Genomic DNA, 13,977 nt, shown 5'->3' on the forward strand with positions numbered 1-13,977 from the left:
GCAATGGAAATAACATGGAGAAGAGAAGAAATACACAATTAACAGTGCAGATTTTTCACTGAAGTGCAGTTTTTTTCTGCAAATGGATGATCTCCTCTGGTTCCTGCACAGTCCCTGTGCTATCTGTTCCCTGAGGTGTGAATGTCACCCCTTCAAAAAGACAGGGCTCAGACCAAAGCATGTAGGACCTGACATGCTCAGGGCTCCTCAGATATGGTCCAGCTCCATGACTGTGACATTTCCAGTCATGTCCAGTCTTTTGGACCAGATCAGAAGGATCTCTGATCCAAAGTGGTCTTGTTTCTAGGAGCTCTTTTACAAGATTTACTTAAAGACCGGTCTGTGCAGAGCATCCTACAAACCCCTTACATTTCAGTCAGTCTGGAGTATTTCCCACAACCTGAGACATCAGTTTGTCCTAGCTGTGAGATTCACCCAAGGCAGCCTGTTTACAAATGTACCTGCACGTGCAAATGCCCTCTCTAACAACTCTGAAACTGCACAGGTGAGTCAGGCAGGGATGTTCTGCACCTGACACACCAAACAACATATCCTTAGCTTTCAGACTAAGGTGAGACTTTCTGTTATTCCTTCAGGAGGACATATGCAGAGCAGATCAGCTCCCTCATACCCTCCTGGAGCACGTCCTTGCAAATGAGAAGGCACTTACTTGTTGCAAAGCTCCATCTCCGTCACAATAATCTCCTGGACATGCCAGAAGACATCAGCTTTCGCAGATGACTTCTTCCCATCTTTTGGGCAGTGACCAACACAGATGGCTGCAATATCCCCAACGTTCTTTGAAGAAAACTGAAATGTGTCTGTTGCTCCCCTACAGGAAACAGGGAGCAGTTTCAGTATCCTGAAGGCTGCCAGTGACTTGTCACATATGGACATTAAGTAATTTGCACACAGCTATAGGAGATAGAAAATAAACCTTCATTCACAGTCATTTGATTTAACCTACAATCATTCAACACAAAGTATAATTTCCATATTTAAATTTAGTATTTTCTCTGATTAGGGGTGACACTTTAAATTGTTGCCACTAGAACTTCCCAGGATAAACTTGAGCTGTTCCACATACAAAATCAATTTGCCTCATTATAGATAAAGCTAAAGAATGACTAATTTCCCCTCCAGCACTTATTCATTCATTCTTGACAGATACTGTATCTGTTACACATCTACCCACCATAGCTGTTTTAAATTTGCTAGTTCAGCCACCCTTCCTGAAGCTCAAATTGAAAATAGTTTAGGGAAACAATAGAATCACAGAATCTCAGAACGGTTTGGTTTGGAAAGGACCATAAAGAACATCTAGTTCCAAGCCCCTGAAACAGGGCAGGGATGACATGTCTCTGTCAAACCCTTGACTAGATTCCTGTCATGTTCCCTGAGCATCTGTTAGGTTTATTTCCTTAGATTGGTCCTTGTTCCAACCTGCCTCCAAGGATAGTCTGTGACTAATGCCTCGGAGCATGGTGTCTAAGCCCTCCATAGACACCATCAGCTGAAGGTCGAGAGGAAGCTCCTCCTGATCTTTCATAATTCACATGATACCTCAGACATTCATACTACATCCCACATCAGCTGTAAGTTCACCTTCCTTTACCAGGAAAACCTTTCCTCCCTGCAAAGCAACAGAACATCCTGTGACTCTGAAGAGGTCCCTGTCTCCCTGTGTCCTTAAACAAAGCAGAAAACACAGTTCACATCTGGAGCACTTTGGTGCCACGTGGGAGAAGGAATATGCCCCATGTTACATGGATGTGCCCCCAGCCTGTCTGAGTGAGAGGCTGATTCTTGGCTTTCCTCACGCGACAGTGATCTTGCAGCCTCACCCTGCAGGTTTGTCTGGGAAGTCAAATCTGAGCAGCTCTGACAACATTTAGCCTCTAACTATTATTACTTTCTCTCTGATTCCCACTGCCAGTGAGATGCTGCAAAAGGAATTAAAACCACCCCCAGCTTCCTTCTGCTCCTCCCAGCTCAGAAACACACACAGAGCCTCCCTGGGGGCTCGCCAGAAATCCCTTTGCATGTCCTGATACAAAGGGAGACACGTACACGCTTGCAACATCTGTATTTCCTTTTGCCAAATGCCTTTTTCGTGTCATTTTAAAACCTAGTCTGTGACTGCCCATCAGAAACTCATTTTATATGTTCCTTTTAATCCAGGTGAGAAGCCGCCAAGCTTTTTGGGAGGGGGATAAGAAAAAGCACTGCACAAACACAAGTCTCTAAGCCATCCTAGAGAAGAGGTGGCGTTGGTGGAGGACATGCAACGGGCGGGGAGTTCCTGTAGCCCACCATTCTCTTTACTACCTTTCGAATCTCCTTTTCTTGGAGGAGTTTTCCATGAGGAATTCCTTCGAGCGGCCCATCTTTCCTTCTAAGATGATCCAGATGTTTTCCTTCGTGTCTGCGTCCTCTCTGTCGCTTGTTACTGTGACAATCTCATAGGCTTTAGAGCACAGTTAACACACACATTAAACAAAAAAGGAGGAGCAGATGGCCAGCAAGATCTCTTCATTTGGCTGTCACTTTGCTTAAAAACTCCTTCCCTAATATTTCTCACAGCACACAAGAAAGCACTTGAAAAATAAGAATGGAAACACTGAAATCTGTAGTATTTTTGAATTCTAAGTGCTTTGGGGTAGAATACTCAAAAAATATGAGTCCTACTCGATTGGGTAGCAAGAGTTATTCTTAGAATCATAGAATATCCTGAGTTGGAAGGAACCCACAAGGATCATCAAAGTCTATCTTGAACGAGCTGTGTTCAGCTCCCTGCTGTGCTAAGCACTCCCTTTTTAACACAGTCCATCCAAATCCTCCTATTTTTTTTGTGCCACTGTTCCCAACAGAGTGAGGGTACCCAGGTACCTGACAGGATGTGCTGAGACGATGTGGTGGCCTATAAGTACCCAAAAGGGTCATCACAAGGCTGATTTTTTTGCAGTGGCAGAATGACATCACACTAAAGTAATGTGATTATTGACTCTCCAGGACTCTCCTGAAAAAGACCACTGTTGCTGGAGCTCTTGAGATGCACTTTGCATATCATCAGTGTGGTTAAATAGCTCTTGTTGGCTGACTCACTCACCACATCAGACACCAGTGTAATTACCTCGGGCCTAGTGGGATCACCCAGAGCAGACCCAGGGCCATGGGCTGTTAAGCTCAGGTGTCATGTTCAGCTGGGAATACTTGAGCTAGTAGGCCAGAACGAGTTAAGGAGGAAGCCAGAACAATGTCACTCACAAAGCTTTAAGGACTGATCTTATTTTCCACCTCAAAGACTCAAGCACATTACTTCTAATGAGATCATATCCATGTGTTCTTTTGGCTTATTGCTGGATTGAACCACTGCAGATGGGCCCCTCTTAGGTTTCAACCCACAATGAGATCTTTTTCTTCCTCATAAACCCTGATTTGTTTCCTTCTTATCCCAGCACTTTTGAACTAAAGAGTACATGAAATAATCCAACCCTTAAAGCCTGCATGGGAACCTTTAGTGAAGCAACTTGCAGGCGATGTGGTCCTATGACCTCTGAGGTCCCTCAGCAAATGACAAAAGACAACTCCAAAAACTCACCAGTCCGTTCCTTCAGTTCCAGAATGTCATTGTTGGCACAAGCCAGTTCTCTTATAAGCTGCCCATCATCTTCACCTTTAGCCAGCCAGCGATCACACTGGAAGCGAAATGTCTTGTCCATGGCAGAGTCCATCACATCAATATATTCCAAGTGCCAACCCGGTGCAATTCCTTGTAAAACAACAAAATAAAAAAGATTTGCTTATTTGCATGTAGCTTGGGTAATGAGGTGAGGTGCCTTTCCTTGGTATCACCATCTTGGTGCTAGAAATCACAGAATCTTGGAATGGTTTGGATTGAAAGGGATCTTAAAGGTCATCTAGTCCAATGCTCCTGCAATGAGCAGGGACACCATCCCGGCCCCATCCAAGCTGGTCGTGAATCCTTTCAGGGGTGGGGCAGCCACAACTTCTCTGGACAACATGTACCAGGGCTTCACCACAATTATTATAAAAACCTTAACCATTATACCCAACCTAAATCCATCCTCTGTCAGTGGGAAGCCATTCTCCCTTGTCCTGTCCCTCCATCCCTTGTCCCAAGTCCCTCTCCAGCTCTCCTGGAGCCCCTTTATGCACTGGAAAGGGTTCTAAGTTCTCCCTGAAGCCTTCTTTTCTCCAGGTGAACACCCCCAGCTCTCCCAGCCTGGCTCCAGAGCAGAGGGGCTCCAGCCCTGGGAGCATCTCTGTAGCCTCCTCAGGTCTTTCCGTGATGAGAGCTCCAGAACTGGATGCATCTGATGGGTATTTGCTTCAGATAATGTCACATCAGTGAACACAATATAATTTTGATAACAAAAACAACTTATTCAAGACCATCATCTGATCCCCCTTCTAGAGCCAGGCCATGTTTTTGAGGGAGCTGATAGCTTTTGATCAGATATAAAGGTACTGGAGCATGGTCCTGGACAAGCTGGATTTCAGACTCTCTGGGTTAGGGAACACCTTCTGCTTCTGCAGTACCCGTAGCAGCTGCAGAGAGACAGGGCTGGTGAGACCCCTGACATCATGTCTACAGAGGGACCATACCATGAAAAAGCTCTGCTGTGGCTCAGGGACAATAAAGCCTTACAAAGTCCAAGAGAAATCATGAGGCTGTTTGTCAGAGCCCAAAGCATGAAAAACCCTGGAAATCAGAGATTTTGAGGGCAAAAGTTAATGGAGTACCCTCTGCAACAGAAACTGCTGCTGAATTTTCCTGCTATTTTAAGTGAAAAGTGAAGACTTTAGGCCAAAAGAAAGCTGAGTACATATTCTAACCCCCATCTTGCACCTAACTAACGCCCACCCCTACAGCAAACATTTCTGTTGCTATTAGTGAAGATAGCAGTGTCTGCGTGGTTTTTGGTGGTCTCTTCAAGTTTTGGGAGTGCAAGTGGGTTTTAGTGTTTTTCTCCACGGCCTGTATTGCCCCCCAAATCCTTCATATTTGGATTTGAAAATCAGAATGCAAAGTACAACTTCCTCCTTTGACCCTGCCAGCTACCACCTGCAAGGAAATTACCCTTCCCTTCCATGCCAAGCAACCAGAGGGAATTCCCTAGTGTTGGGACTGGACATGAAAACAGGACAGACTAAAGTGATGGATGTCCCAGCATGGACTATCAAATCTCTTAACTCTTACCTTAGGGCCTTCTGAGGAGTCATAGCACCCTTTTAGTTTACTACTTCAGTTTGTCTGGTTTGTTTTTTTTTTTCTCCTGTTGGAAAAACAACTTGAAAATGAAGAAAACAGCATTTGAGAGCATTTTCCTGATTTCTTTGTTGAAATTAAAGAAGTTCTTGTTGAGCTTGGTGGGGATGGGAGGACTTACAGTCCTGCTATTAGTCAGACAAAGAAAGATTATGTTCATGATGAGACATCTCTGCTGACTTATTATGTACATCCAAAAGACATTAAACAGTTCTTGCTTTTCCAGGAATTCACTGCCATGTGTCTACTTCCTTACTTTGAAAATATTAATCCTCATTACCCTTGAAAAGAAAATGATGGCACCTTTTTGAGCTATGTCAACAGGTCACCCTTTTCTTAAGGACTGTGAGCCCTCCACACCACATGTTGGCTGTTCTCTATCAGCCTCACTGCCATTGCTGTTTTGTACTTTGGCTTCCTGAACCTTCTCCAAGTAGGGAGATCATGCACTACAAAACACTGACTTCAGCCAACACAGCCACTTGCCCTTTAAATTTCAGGGTCACAGAACTGCAGAATTATTGTGGCCTGAAGTTTCATCTGTAGAACATTGGGTCCAATCCCCTAAAAGCCAAAGCAGGTTCCTCAGGGCTGTGTCTGACCAGGTTTATAGTATCGCCAAGGATGGAGATTCCACAAACTCTCTGGGTGGCCTGTGCCAGACTTTGATTACCTGTGCCATGAAAAAAAAGCTTTTTTTCTTATTTTGAATGGAATTTCCTGTATTTCAGTTCGAGCCCATTGATTCCTGTCCTGTCATCAGACACTGGTGAGAAGAGTTTGGCTCCATCTTCTTTAATTTTACAGTTTGCTCAGAGAAGCTGTGGCTGCCCCCATCCTTGAAAGTGTTCAAGACCAGCTTGGACAGGGCTTGGAGCAGCCTAGGATAGTGGAAGGTGTCCCTGTCTATGGCAGGGGTATGGAACAAGATTATCTCTAAGATCCCTTGCAGTGCAAACCATTCTGTGATTCCATAATCCTATGAAGTTCTCCAGGGTTCCCATCATGCTTCAACTGGAGTAACTTGCTCTTTGGGGCTATTTGGAAATTTATCCTAAGTATGTTTTCAGTGTCAGCTGTTCATTTTTTGGTAAGCTCATTTCCATTTAAGTTCAATGAACATCTCTGCAGCATATTTAGGAGGTTGTTTCACTTCCATCAAATCTTTTGTGACAACAGTACAGCACAAAAGAAAGAAAATATCCCATCTTTCTCCAGTGAGAGACATCAACGGCTGCAGACCAGGATGGAATAAATTGGTGATCTCTGCCCTGTTGCAGGAGTGAACAGGATGATGGGGTCAGGATCAGTGCTAATCAGCAGCACCCAGAAAAGAGACTGAGTGAGATGCACATACCCTTCTCCCTTTTCTCCAGCCTGGTCCCAGCAGCCACTCACCAGGCGAGCTGCAACAAAATCCTGCTCTTTTGTTAGAGGGAGAGATAGGCCAGAGCTGATTTCCAGCAGATGTTAGAGTTGAGGGTAAAGCAAGCACAAAGTACAGCTTTTCCTGTTCCTCCCCACAAAGGTTCTTTTATCATCTCTGGGCTATTCAAAGAGCAAGTGTTGGGCTCTGTCAGGATCGACACTGAAAAGCAAATACCAACAGGCTGTCCCTTCCAGACCTTAAATCAAGGAGCTGGATGGCCACTCTTAGAAAAATGGTGCAGCTGCCCCAAAACATCCCCCAGTCTGCTTTAAAGGAAAGATATTTCCCTTCCCTCTCACTAGAATTTGTTTTTTTCTTATTTTCACTCCTGATCGTTAGCAACTTGAATTATATTAGGAGACCTGGAAGCTGTAGAAGGATTGCTTCTACTTTATTGTTTTTCATTGCTCAAGAGAAATAGTTAACCCCTGGTGAAAGCTGTAATGGATATGTCCAGAGCAGCACATCTTCCCATCCCGTCCATGTCTCATGGTGCCAGGAGTCACATCAAGGGTCTCACTGCCACAGCATTAAACACCATTTAAAAGCTGATATGGAAATTGAAGGGTTTGTTTGTGTCTGAAGAAACTGTTCTGCTTTACCAGAAAAGGTATCGTTTTTCTCTTGTTTCAAGTTGGGAAAAATATATTAAATTTCTTTTTGCATTGATCTGGAAAAAAAAAAAAAAGCAAAAGCCAATGATGCTCCAAGTCTAAATGTGAGACTTTCCCTCTGGTGGGCTGGCTCTGTGTGCTGGGGATCACATCAGTGGAAGGAGAACAAATCATGTCTGCAGAACCACTTTTCAGGTCATGAAATCTTGGTTTCAGAGTATTACCCTGTTTACACCTTCTGTTCCCATGTGACTTTCACAGAGCAATGGGTTCAGAGACATTACAGCACCTGAGCAATAATAGGAAAGGAAACTACATCCCATATGGACGTAATCCCAGAGGCATCAAATCCTCAGCCGAAGCTGGTTTATGGAGCAGCATCAGTGAAGGAGTGAGGAAGAGGAGCCAGAAAAGTGGTGTGGATACAGCAAGGTGAAAGCACTTTCCCAAGTCCTGAGCAGTGCTGGCAAGGCCTGGCTGCACGGGAGAAACTGGAGGATCTCTGCAGTGATGGCTCATAGCCTTTTTCCTGGCACAGCAGGAGCGTGCTGGGCCCATAACCCAGAGGTCGATGGATTGAAACCATCCTCTGCTACCAAAAATGTCATGGTTTTGAGTCTTGTGTGGTGTCTGGAAACCATCTCACACGGGGTTGAGAAGTGGGAAGGGGCTAGGACCAGGGAATTAGATTTTTGGAGCACTCAAACCATGACATTTTTGGTAGCAGAGGATGGTTATGAACCATCGAGGTAAAAAGAGATAAAAGCCATGATGCTTATGGTAACAGAAAGAGTTTTCCAGACAAAACACAGACTGTACCACCGTAGAGAAAGTAAGGCTATAGTAATGTAAGTTAAGTATTAAGAGTAGAGTTAAATTTATGATAATGTTATATTAATGTGTAGTAGAGAGATTTTGATTGTATTTTAGTTTATTGAAGATTGCATGCTGATTAGAATTTTTCAAATTGTTGTGATATGTCTATATTTCGCAAAAGCGGGGGGTGGAGAGTTGTGCTGGGGGGAAACAGTTTTCCCCCCTGAAGTTATAAAATGGTAAAACTCCAGGGGGTGGTGACCCTTGAAATTTTGAAGTTTTACCCAATGAGCACTTCTGCAAAATATAAATATATCACAAGCAGAACGGAAGAGAAGGTTAGTTGTAGTTTGGTGGTAGAAGAAGTGGCCATGTTGTAAAGCCACGAGGAATGAGGGCAGGAGCCCCCCTGGGGGGCTCTGGCCCCCCCCCAGCCCCCAGCAGGGGCTGCAGAGACTTGGAACAGTGTTAAGCTGGACTATGTATCTGTAGCTATGAGCTGGGGGATGTTTCTCCACTGTGAGCCACAGCAAGAGATACGGAAAAGCGGTGGCAGAACTGCACTGACCGAAGAAACGGTGGCAGAGAGCCAGAAGAGATAAGACCAAGCAGCAACAACACAGAGAGAAGTCCTGGAAGGAGAGAAAGAGAACGAGAGCCAGCAGCAGAGAGAGAACTGAGTTCTACAGAGAGAGCTGGGGTAAGAAACTGAAACAAACTCCCCAAACCCCTCTGAGACCTCCTAGAGAGGAGGAGGAGGTGGACTCCTATATAAGGAGAGGAGTCTTGGAGTGCTGCAGCACCAGAGAGAGAGGAGCTGAGAAGCTCAGACGTCCTGAAGCTGGACTGGGACAGCCAGACGGAATGCGGAGGGGGTGACCTTGGCCCCCCTTGCCGCTGCTGCTGCCAAGCCTGGCAGCCTGAGACAGAGCGCAGGAGCTCTGGTAGAACTCTTGAGGCAAAGGCTTTCAGCTGAAAGCTGCCCAAGATGTTCCGACTCAGGGGTGAACCCCCCTGAGGAAGGGATTTTCACGAAGATGCCCCTGCACTTCGTGACATGCCTGTGGTGAAGCGAGTTTTGTCCCTGCTGGCAGTCCACAGGTGAGGCCTTCGCTTGGAGTCGAAGGAGAGCCAAGAGGGGTGAAAGGAGACCCCCTTATGTCTTGAAGACCCTCGTTTGGAGACGATAGGCCAAGGGGCTTGGAGACCCCCTTGTGTGTATTGAAAAGAGATCCAGCTACAACAATCCAGTTACAGCTGCTGCATAGAGACAGAGAGACCTGCTGCCTTAGAGACATTGCTGCTCTGAGGAAGGGATCTTCCCTTCTTCCCTCCTGGACTTTTATTTGGAGGGGAGAAGAGATTTGATCCATTGTAAATACTTTTATGTCATGGTAGAGATAGCTAAGATTGTATATAATGTATTGTAGTATTTATTTGTACAGTCATTGTAATATATTCCCTTTCCCCCATTTTGAGTCTTGTGTGGTGCCTGGAAGAAACCATCTCACACTGGGCTGAGATGTGGGAGGGGGCTTGGACTAGGGAACTGAATTTTGGAGCTCTCAAACCATGACAATGGGGTATCCTGATCCTCTGTGAAAGCCAGAGCTGCTCCATCACTCAGCTTGCAGAAAAGCAGAGCCGACCTCTTTGTATCCCACTGACACCTCGAGCAACAGTACTGGGAGAACAAGGGCTCAGGAAAAAAAAACAGCTGCACAAATGCCTTGGAGAGCACCATGGGCTTTTCTGCAGTGACCCCAGTATGAATCAGGACCACTAAATTTCTTTCCTTTAGTGCTTTGAGGCAGACAGGAAGAAATGGTACACATTTGAGCAGTTTCTGCTCAATTACGCAGGTCTTGGTCTTTAAAATAATTTGGCAAGCACTGTGCCTTTGTGAAGGGTCCCCTATCACCAAAACAAGTGTTCAACGTTTGTAACAAAAGGTATTTCACTCCAGGCCTGCTTTTGTAGCCATTGAAATCTGCAGCAGCAAACCTGACCTAATAAAACCCGTGGCAGTGCCACGTAGGCTCCTTAATGGTCTGCAGCTGGAAGTGACATTTTCAATAGCATGCAAAACATTTCAAATGTAATTAGAGGAAGAGAAGAGCTTTGGGGAAAAAAGAATCACTTTGCTTGCTTGACTCTGTATAATTTAGTGTGATGTAGTGAAATGTATTCTCTTTCCCAAATGTCCTTATCCAAAAAGAGCAGTTACTTGTCCCATTTATCCTCCTTCCCAAAAGGGCCCAAGCTGGCCACTGGGTGATGATGGGCAAGGACCCTCCGTGCACATCTGAAAGGTCCTCACAGGGCCATCTTGCCATCTTCCCAGGGGATGCTGGAAATCTGTGCTTTCCTGGCACTGGGCAGGTTGGGTTGTAAGCTCCTTGTCATGCATTTCTGCATGACAATTAGTACAATTGAGCCAGACTTTGGAAGTGGTAGATGAAACACAGATGATGACATTACTGCTTCCTTTCACTAAAATCTCAACCTGCAGCACCAGAAGTTTCCTTTGGCCCTCTTGGGAACAGCCACCATTTGCCATCCCTAAAATATTAAGCTATTTTGATACCTGCAGAAACGTGGGAGGGTGGGGGGAAAAGCGAATGAAACAAGTCAGGTGGGTTCACTGCTCACCAGGCACCTGGTCCCTCACCTTGCTTTAGTGAATATTCACTATTCCTTCCAAAAAAAAAGAGCTGATGGGATCAAATCTGCTGGCAGAACCACATCCAGGTTTGGATACACACATGCCCACGAAAGTGTCTGCTCTTTGCAGGCATACTCATTGACTCTCCTCTCTATCCCTTATCTATCTGCAGCAGATCTTTTTTGGTTTGGTTTTGGAAGCAGCTGATGTCTGATCAAGGATAACAGTAGTCATTACTGGTGTTCATGTTTCCATAGGAGTGAAAAAACGCTCCTTCTTGGGACACTGGCTGCTCAGGGGCCAGTAAAGTATTGCTGCTGCTGAGACATCCACAAGCATTGCTCAGCCCCTTAATTCCATTTTTTTTTTTTTAATTTTCACGTTTTCTGAAACATGAAGTAACAAACATTGCACAGACAGTTCACCAGCCCTGCATCCTCTGACATTATTTATCCCTTGCCTGGTTATGTGACCGTCCACCCCTAAACCCCTCCTCGTGAGGCATCACCCAGAAAATGGTGGGAGTTTTTTGATAGCAGCATCAAATCACTGGAAAAGGAGCGTTAATTGTGAGGTGTTAAAATCATAGCATCTAGCTGTGCTTTGGTACATCTCAAAACACTTCTAAGAAGGTGAATAATTTTTATCCCTAATTTGCATAATTGAAAATGAGGTACAGAGATGTGATTTACGCAAGGTCATTCAGCGAGCCAGTGCCAGAATAAAAATAGATTCATTTCGTGTATCTCTTCTTTAGGATCATGTTAGTTCACACCACAACATTTCTCATCAGAGCAGACAGGCAATGCAAAACCTCTCATAACCTTTGACAAAGCAAAAGCTTAACACTTGGGACAGTTTTAGAAAATAGGTCCCTTGCCCCCCTTCCCTCCTCTGTTGTCTATGCAACTTGTTCAATGCAGGATTTGACTCAGGTCAAAATCACCCATAAATTACCCTCAGAAATTCCCCCCCAGTGCATCCTAAACATCAGCTACGCCTGTGCAAAAGCACTTAGCAGCTCTGAATGAAGATACAAGAGTTTCTTATATTATGTTTTTGTGACTGAAACAAATTCTGTGTTTTATTGAGGAATACTTGATGCAAAAAACATTTAACAAGGATGCAGGGTAATTTATCTCCAAGAGGTGCAAAGGAGGCTTGTAGAAAAGAGAAGCTTTTAGAAAATTGATAATTCTACAGCTACATCTGGCCTTTTGGGCTCCTTCTGCTTTGTAGTGAAAGATTCTGCAATTCAGGAGATTGGAAAGAAATGAATGAATGCACAAGGTCAACACTGAAATCTTCTTCTCTCCAAGTCTGCTATTTTGATTTCTTAGATCTTTTTTTTTAAAATTTTTCGACTTTGTACGCTCTGCACTGTGACATCTTTGCAGTGCCTTCTGCTTTAGCTGTAATGCCTGTAGCTCGTCTTTCATTAAATCATAAAATGGTTTGGTTGAAAGTGATCTTAAAGCCCACCTCATTCCAACCCCCTGCCACAGACAGGACACCTTTCACTAGACCAGGTTTCTCTAAGCCCTATCCAACCTGGCCTTGAACAATTCCAGGGATGGGGCAGCCACAGCTTCTCTGGGCAACCTGTGCCAGGGTCTCACCACCCTCACAGGGATGAAATCCTTATCTTTGTGCTGGCACTGTTTAGTGTAAAGAAAAAAACCCGACACAGAAGAGAGGGGAAGGTGCAAGGCTTGTGAGGGGGGAGGTTGTGGGGGTCAATGCTGGGATGTCCCTAGGTGCTGAGGCCAGATTTGGGCAATTTGAAGGACTAATCATGCATGGCACAGCTGCTGGCACACTACAGGTCTGCAGTTTGCATGCTCATTTGTGCCCTGTCGAAGGTGTTGACTTGCATCCACGCAGAAAGATGCAGGAGTTGACATTGTCTTCACTCTCTGTACTGAACCACCAAGAGAACAGGGAGGATGATGGACTCTCCTCTCCTTGGGCAGTTTTACACATCTATTTCTCTCCCTCTCACCTTTTATTTAAAGCAGAAACTATTCAACAAATCTGCCCCGAGGATCAACAGAGTTTAAGAGGCAACAGTCAAGAGCCAAGAAGGGGGCTTAGAAAAGCCCTTCTCAAGCCTGATAGCTGAGTAAATCCTTACAGAGGGCTAAAAAAGACAGTTCTTTAGAGTTGGGGGTTTTTCTTTTAAATAATTTATGGCCTACAAGTGCCCCAAAGGCTTGGAATAGTACCCATGAATTGCAGAAACATATCTCAGGAAAAGCTGTGTGCTGTGAGCTCAAGGCCTTGGCAATTCAGCATCTGAGCCAAGATACTGCTCCTTAAAAAGGTAGCTGCTTCAGAGAAAGAAAAGGAAAACCAAGGGTATACAAATGGTTTTGACTTGAGTCCAGATCAAGAAAGGGAATAAGATACTTTCTGCATTGGAAGAGCCACACAAAAGGAGTCACTGGGGCAGTTAGGCTATTTAAAACTCAATTAGATGATATTATAGCAGGTAGTGTAATTGAGAGAAGGGGCCCGTTGAGTCAAAGAAGTTGGGCTCCATAACCTTGTTATTTACTTCTGTCTTTGCTCCTATAGTAACACTGAAAAGTCTAGTTTATCCATAATTAGGCCCTTCCTGGCTCCCCTTGGTTGATGGCAACTGAGATAATCAAGAGTCTGAAATTAATGACTTCAGACAGACTGCTTATCACCTGGGTTCAAATCTACTCAGGCAAATGAGGAAGCTCAGTCCAGATTTTCCATACCTCCTTGTTTCATGGAGAAAGAGGCAGAAAAATAAAATAAAAAAAGATAAAAGGGGAAAAAAAAAAGCTTTTTCTAGGTAAATAATTCGGCTACTGAGACACTGAGAAACTTTGAGCCATTCTTCCAGAATGGTGATTTAGTTCCTATAGCAGAGAAAAAAATTGAGGCCTATATTTAGAAAGCCAGCATTTCTACAGACCTACAGATACTGATCTTGCATAAATGTAGAAGCAAATGAACTGAGATATGAGAAAATACATAGTGCCTATCTGAGATCAGGAGATGGGGAGTCTGGAAGCGATTAAATTTGCTCAGGGAGTCTAAATATATTAGGTCGAACATCAGTGTCTCAAAGTAAACAGGGGCAAGATAAAAAGACATGGAGCGAAATTAAAACTAAATTTCATTCACA

At 44.5% G+C, this 13,977-nt stretch overlaps 1 protein-coding gene across 1 annotated transcript in view; it reads right to left on the reverse strand.

The window, feature by feature from the left end:
* LOXHD1 (lipoxygenase homology domains 1) overlaps positions 1–13,977 on the reverse strand; it is a 154,534-nt gene that overhangs the window by 2,850 nt on the left and 137,707 nt on the right. Inside the window, exons 39-41 of the mRNA XM_027720002.2 lie at positions 3,602–3,772; positions 2,329–2,467; positions 671–832 (exon numbers count right to left, since the gene is read on the reverse strand). Of these exons, the coding sequence (XP_027575803.2) occupies positions 671–832; positions 2,329–2,467; positions 3,602–3,772 (472 nt within the window). The remainder of the gene's footprint in view (positions 1–670; positions 833–2,328; positions 2,468–3,601; positions 3,773–13,977) is intronic.

This window comes from Pipra filicauda, unplaced genomic scaffold (genome assembly GCF_003945595.2).
Source record: "Pipra filicauda isolate LSUMZ 115617 unplaced genomic scaffold, ASM394559v2 scaffold215_size1667880_pilon, whole genome shotgun sequence".
Taxonomy (NCBI): Eukaryota; Metazoa; Chordata; class Aves; order Passeriformes; family Pipridae; genus Pipra; species Pipra filicauda.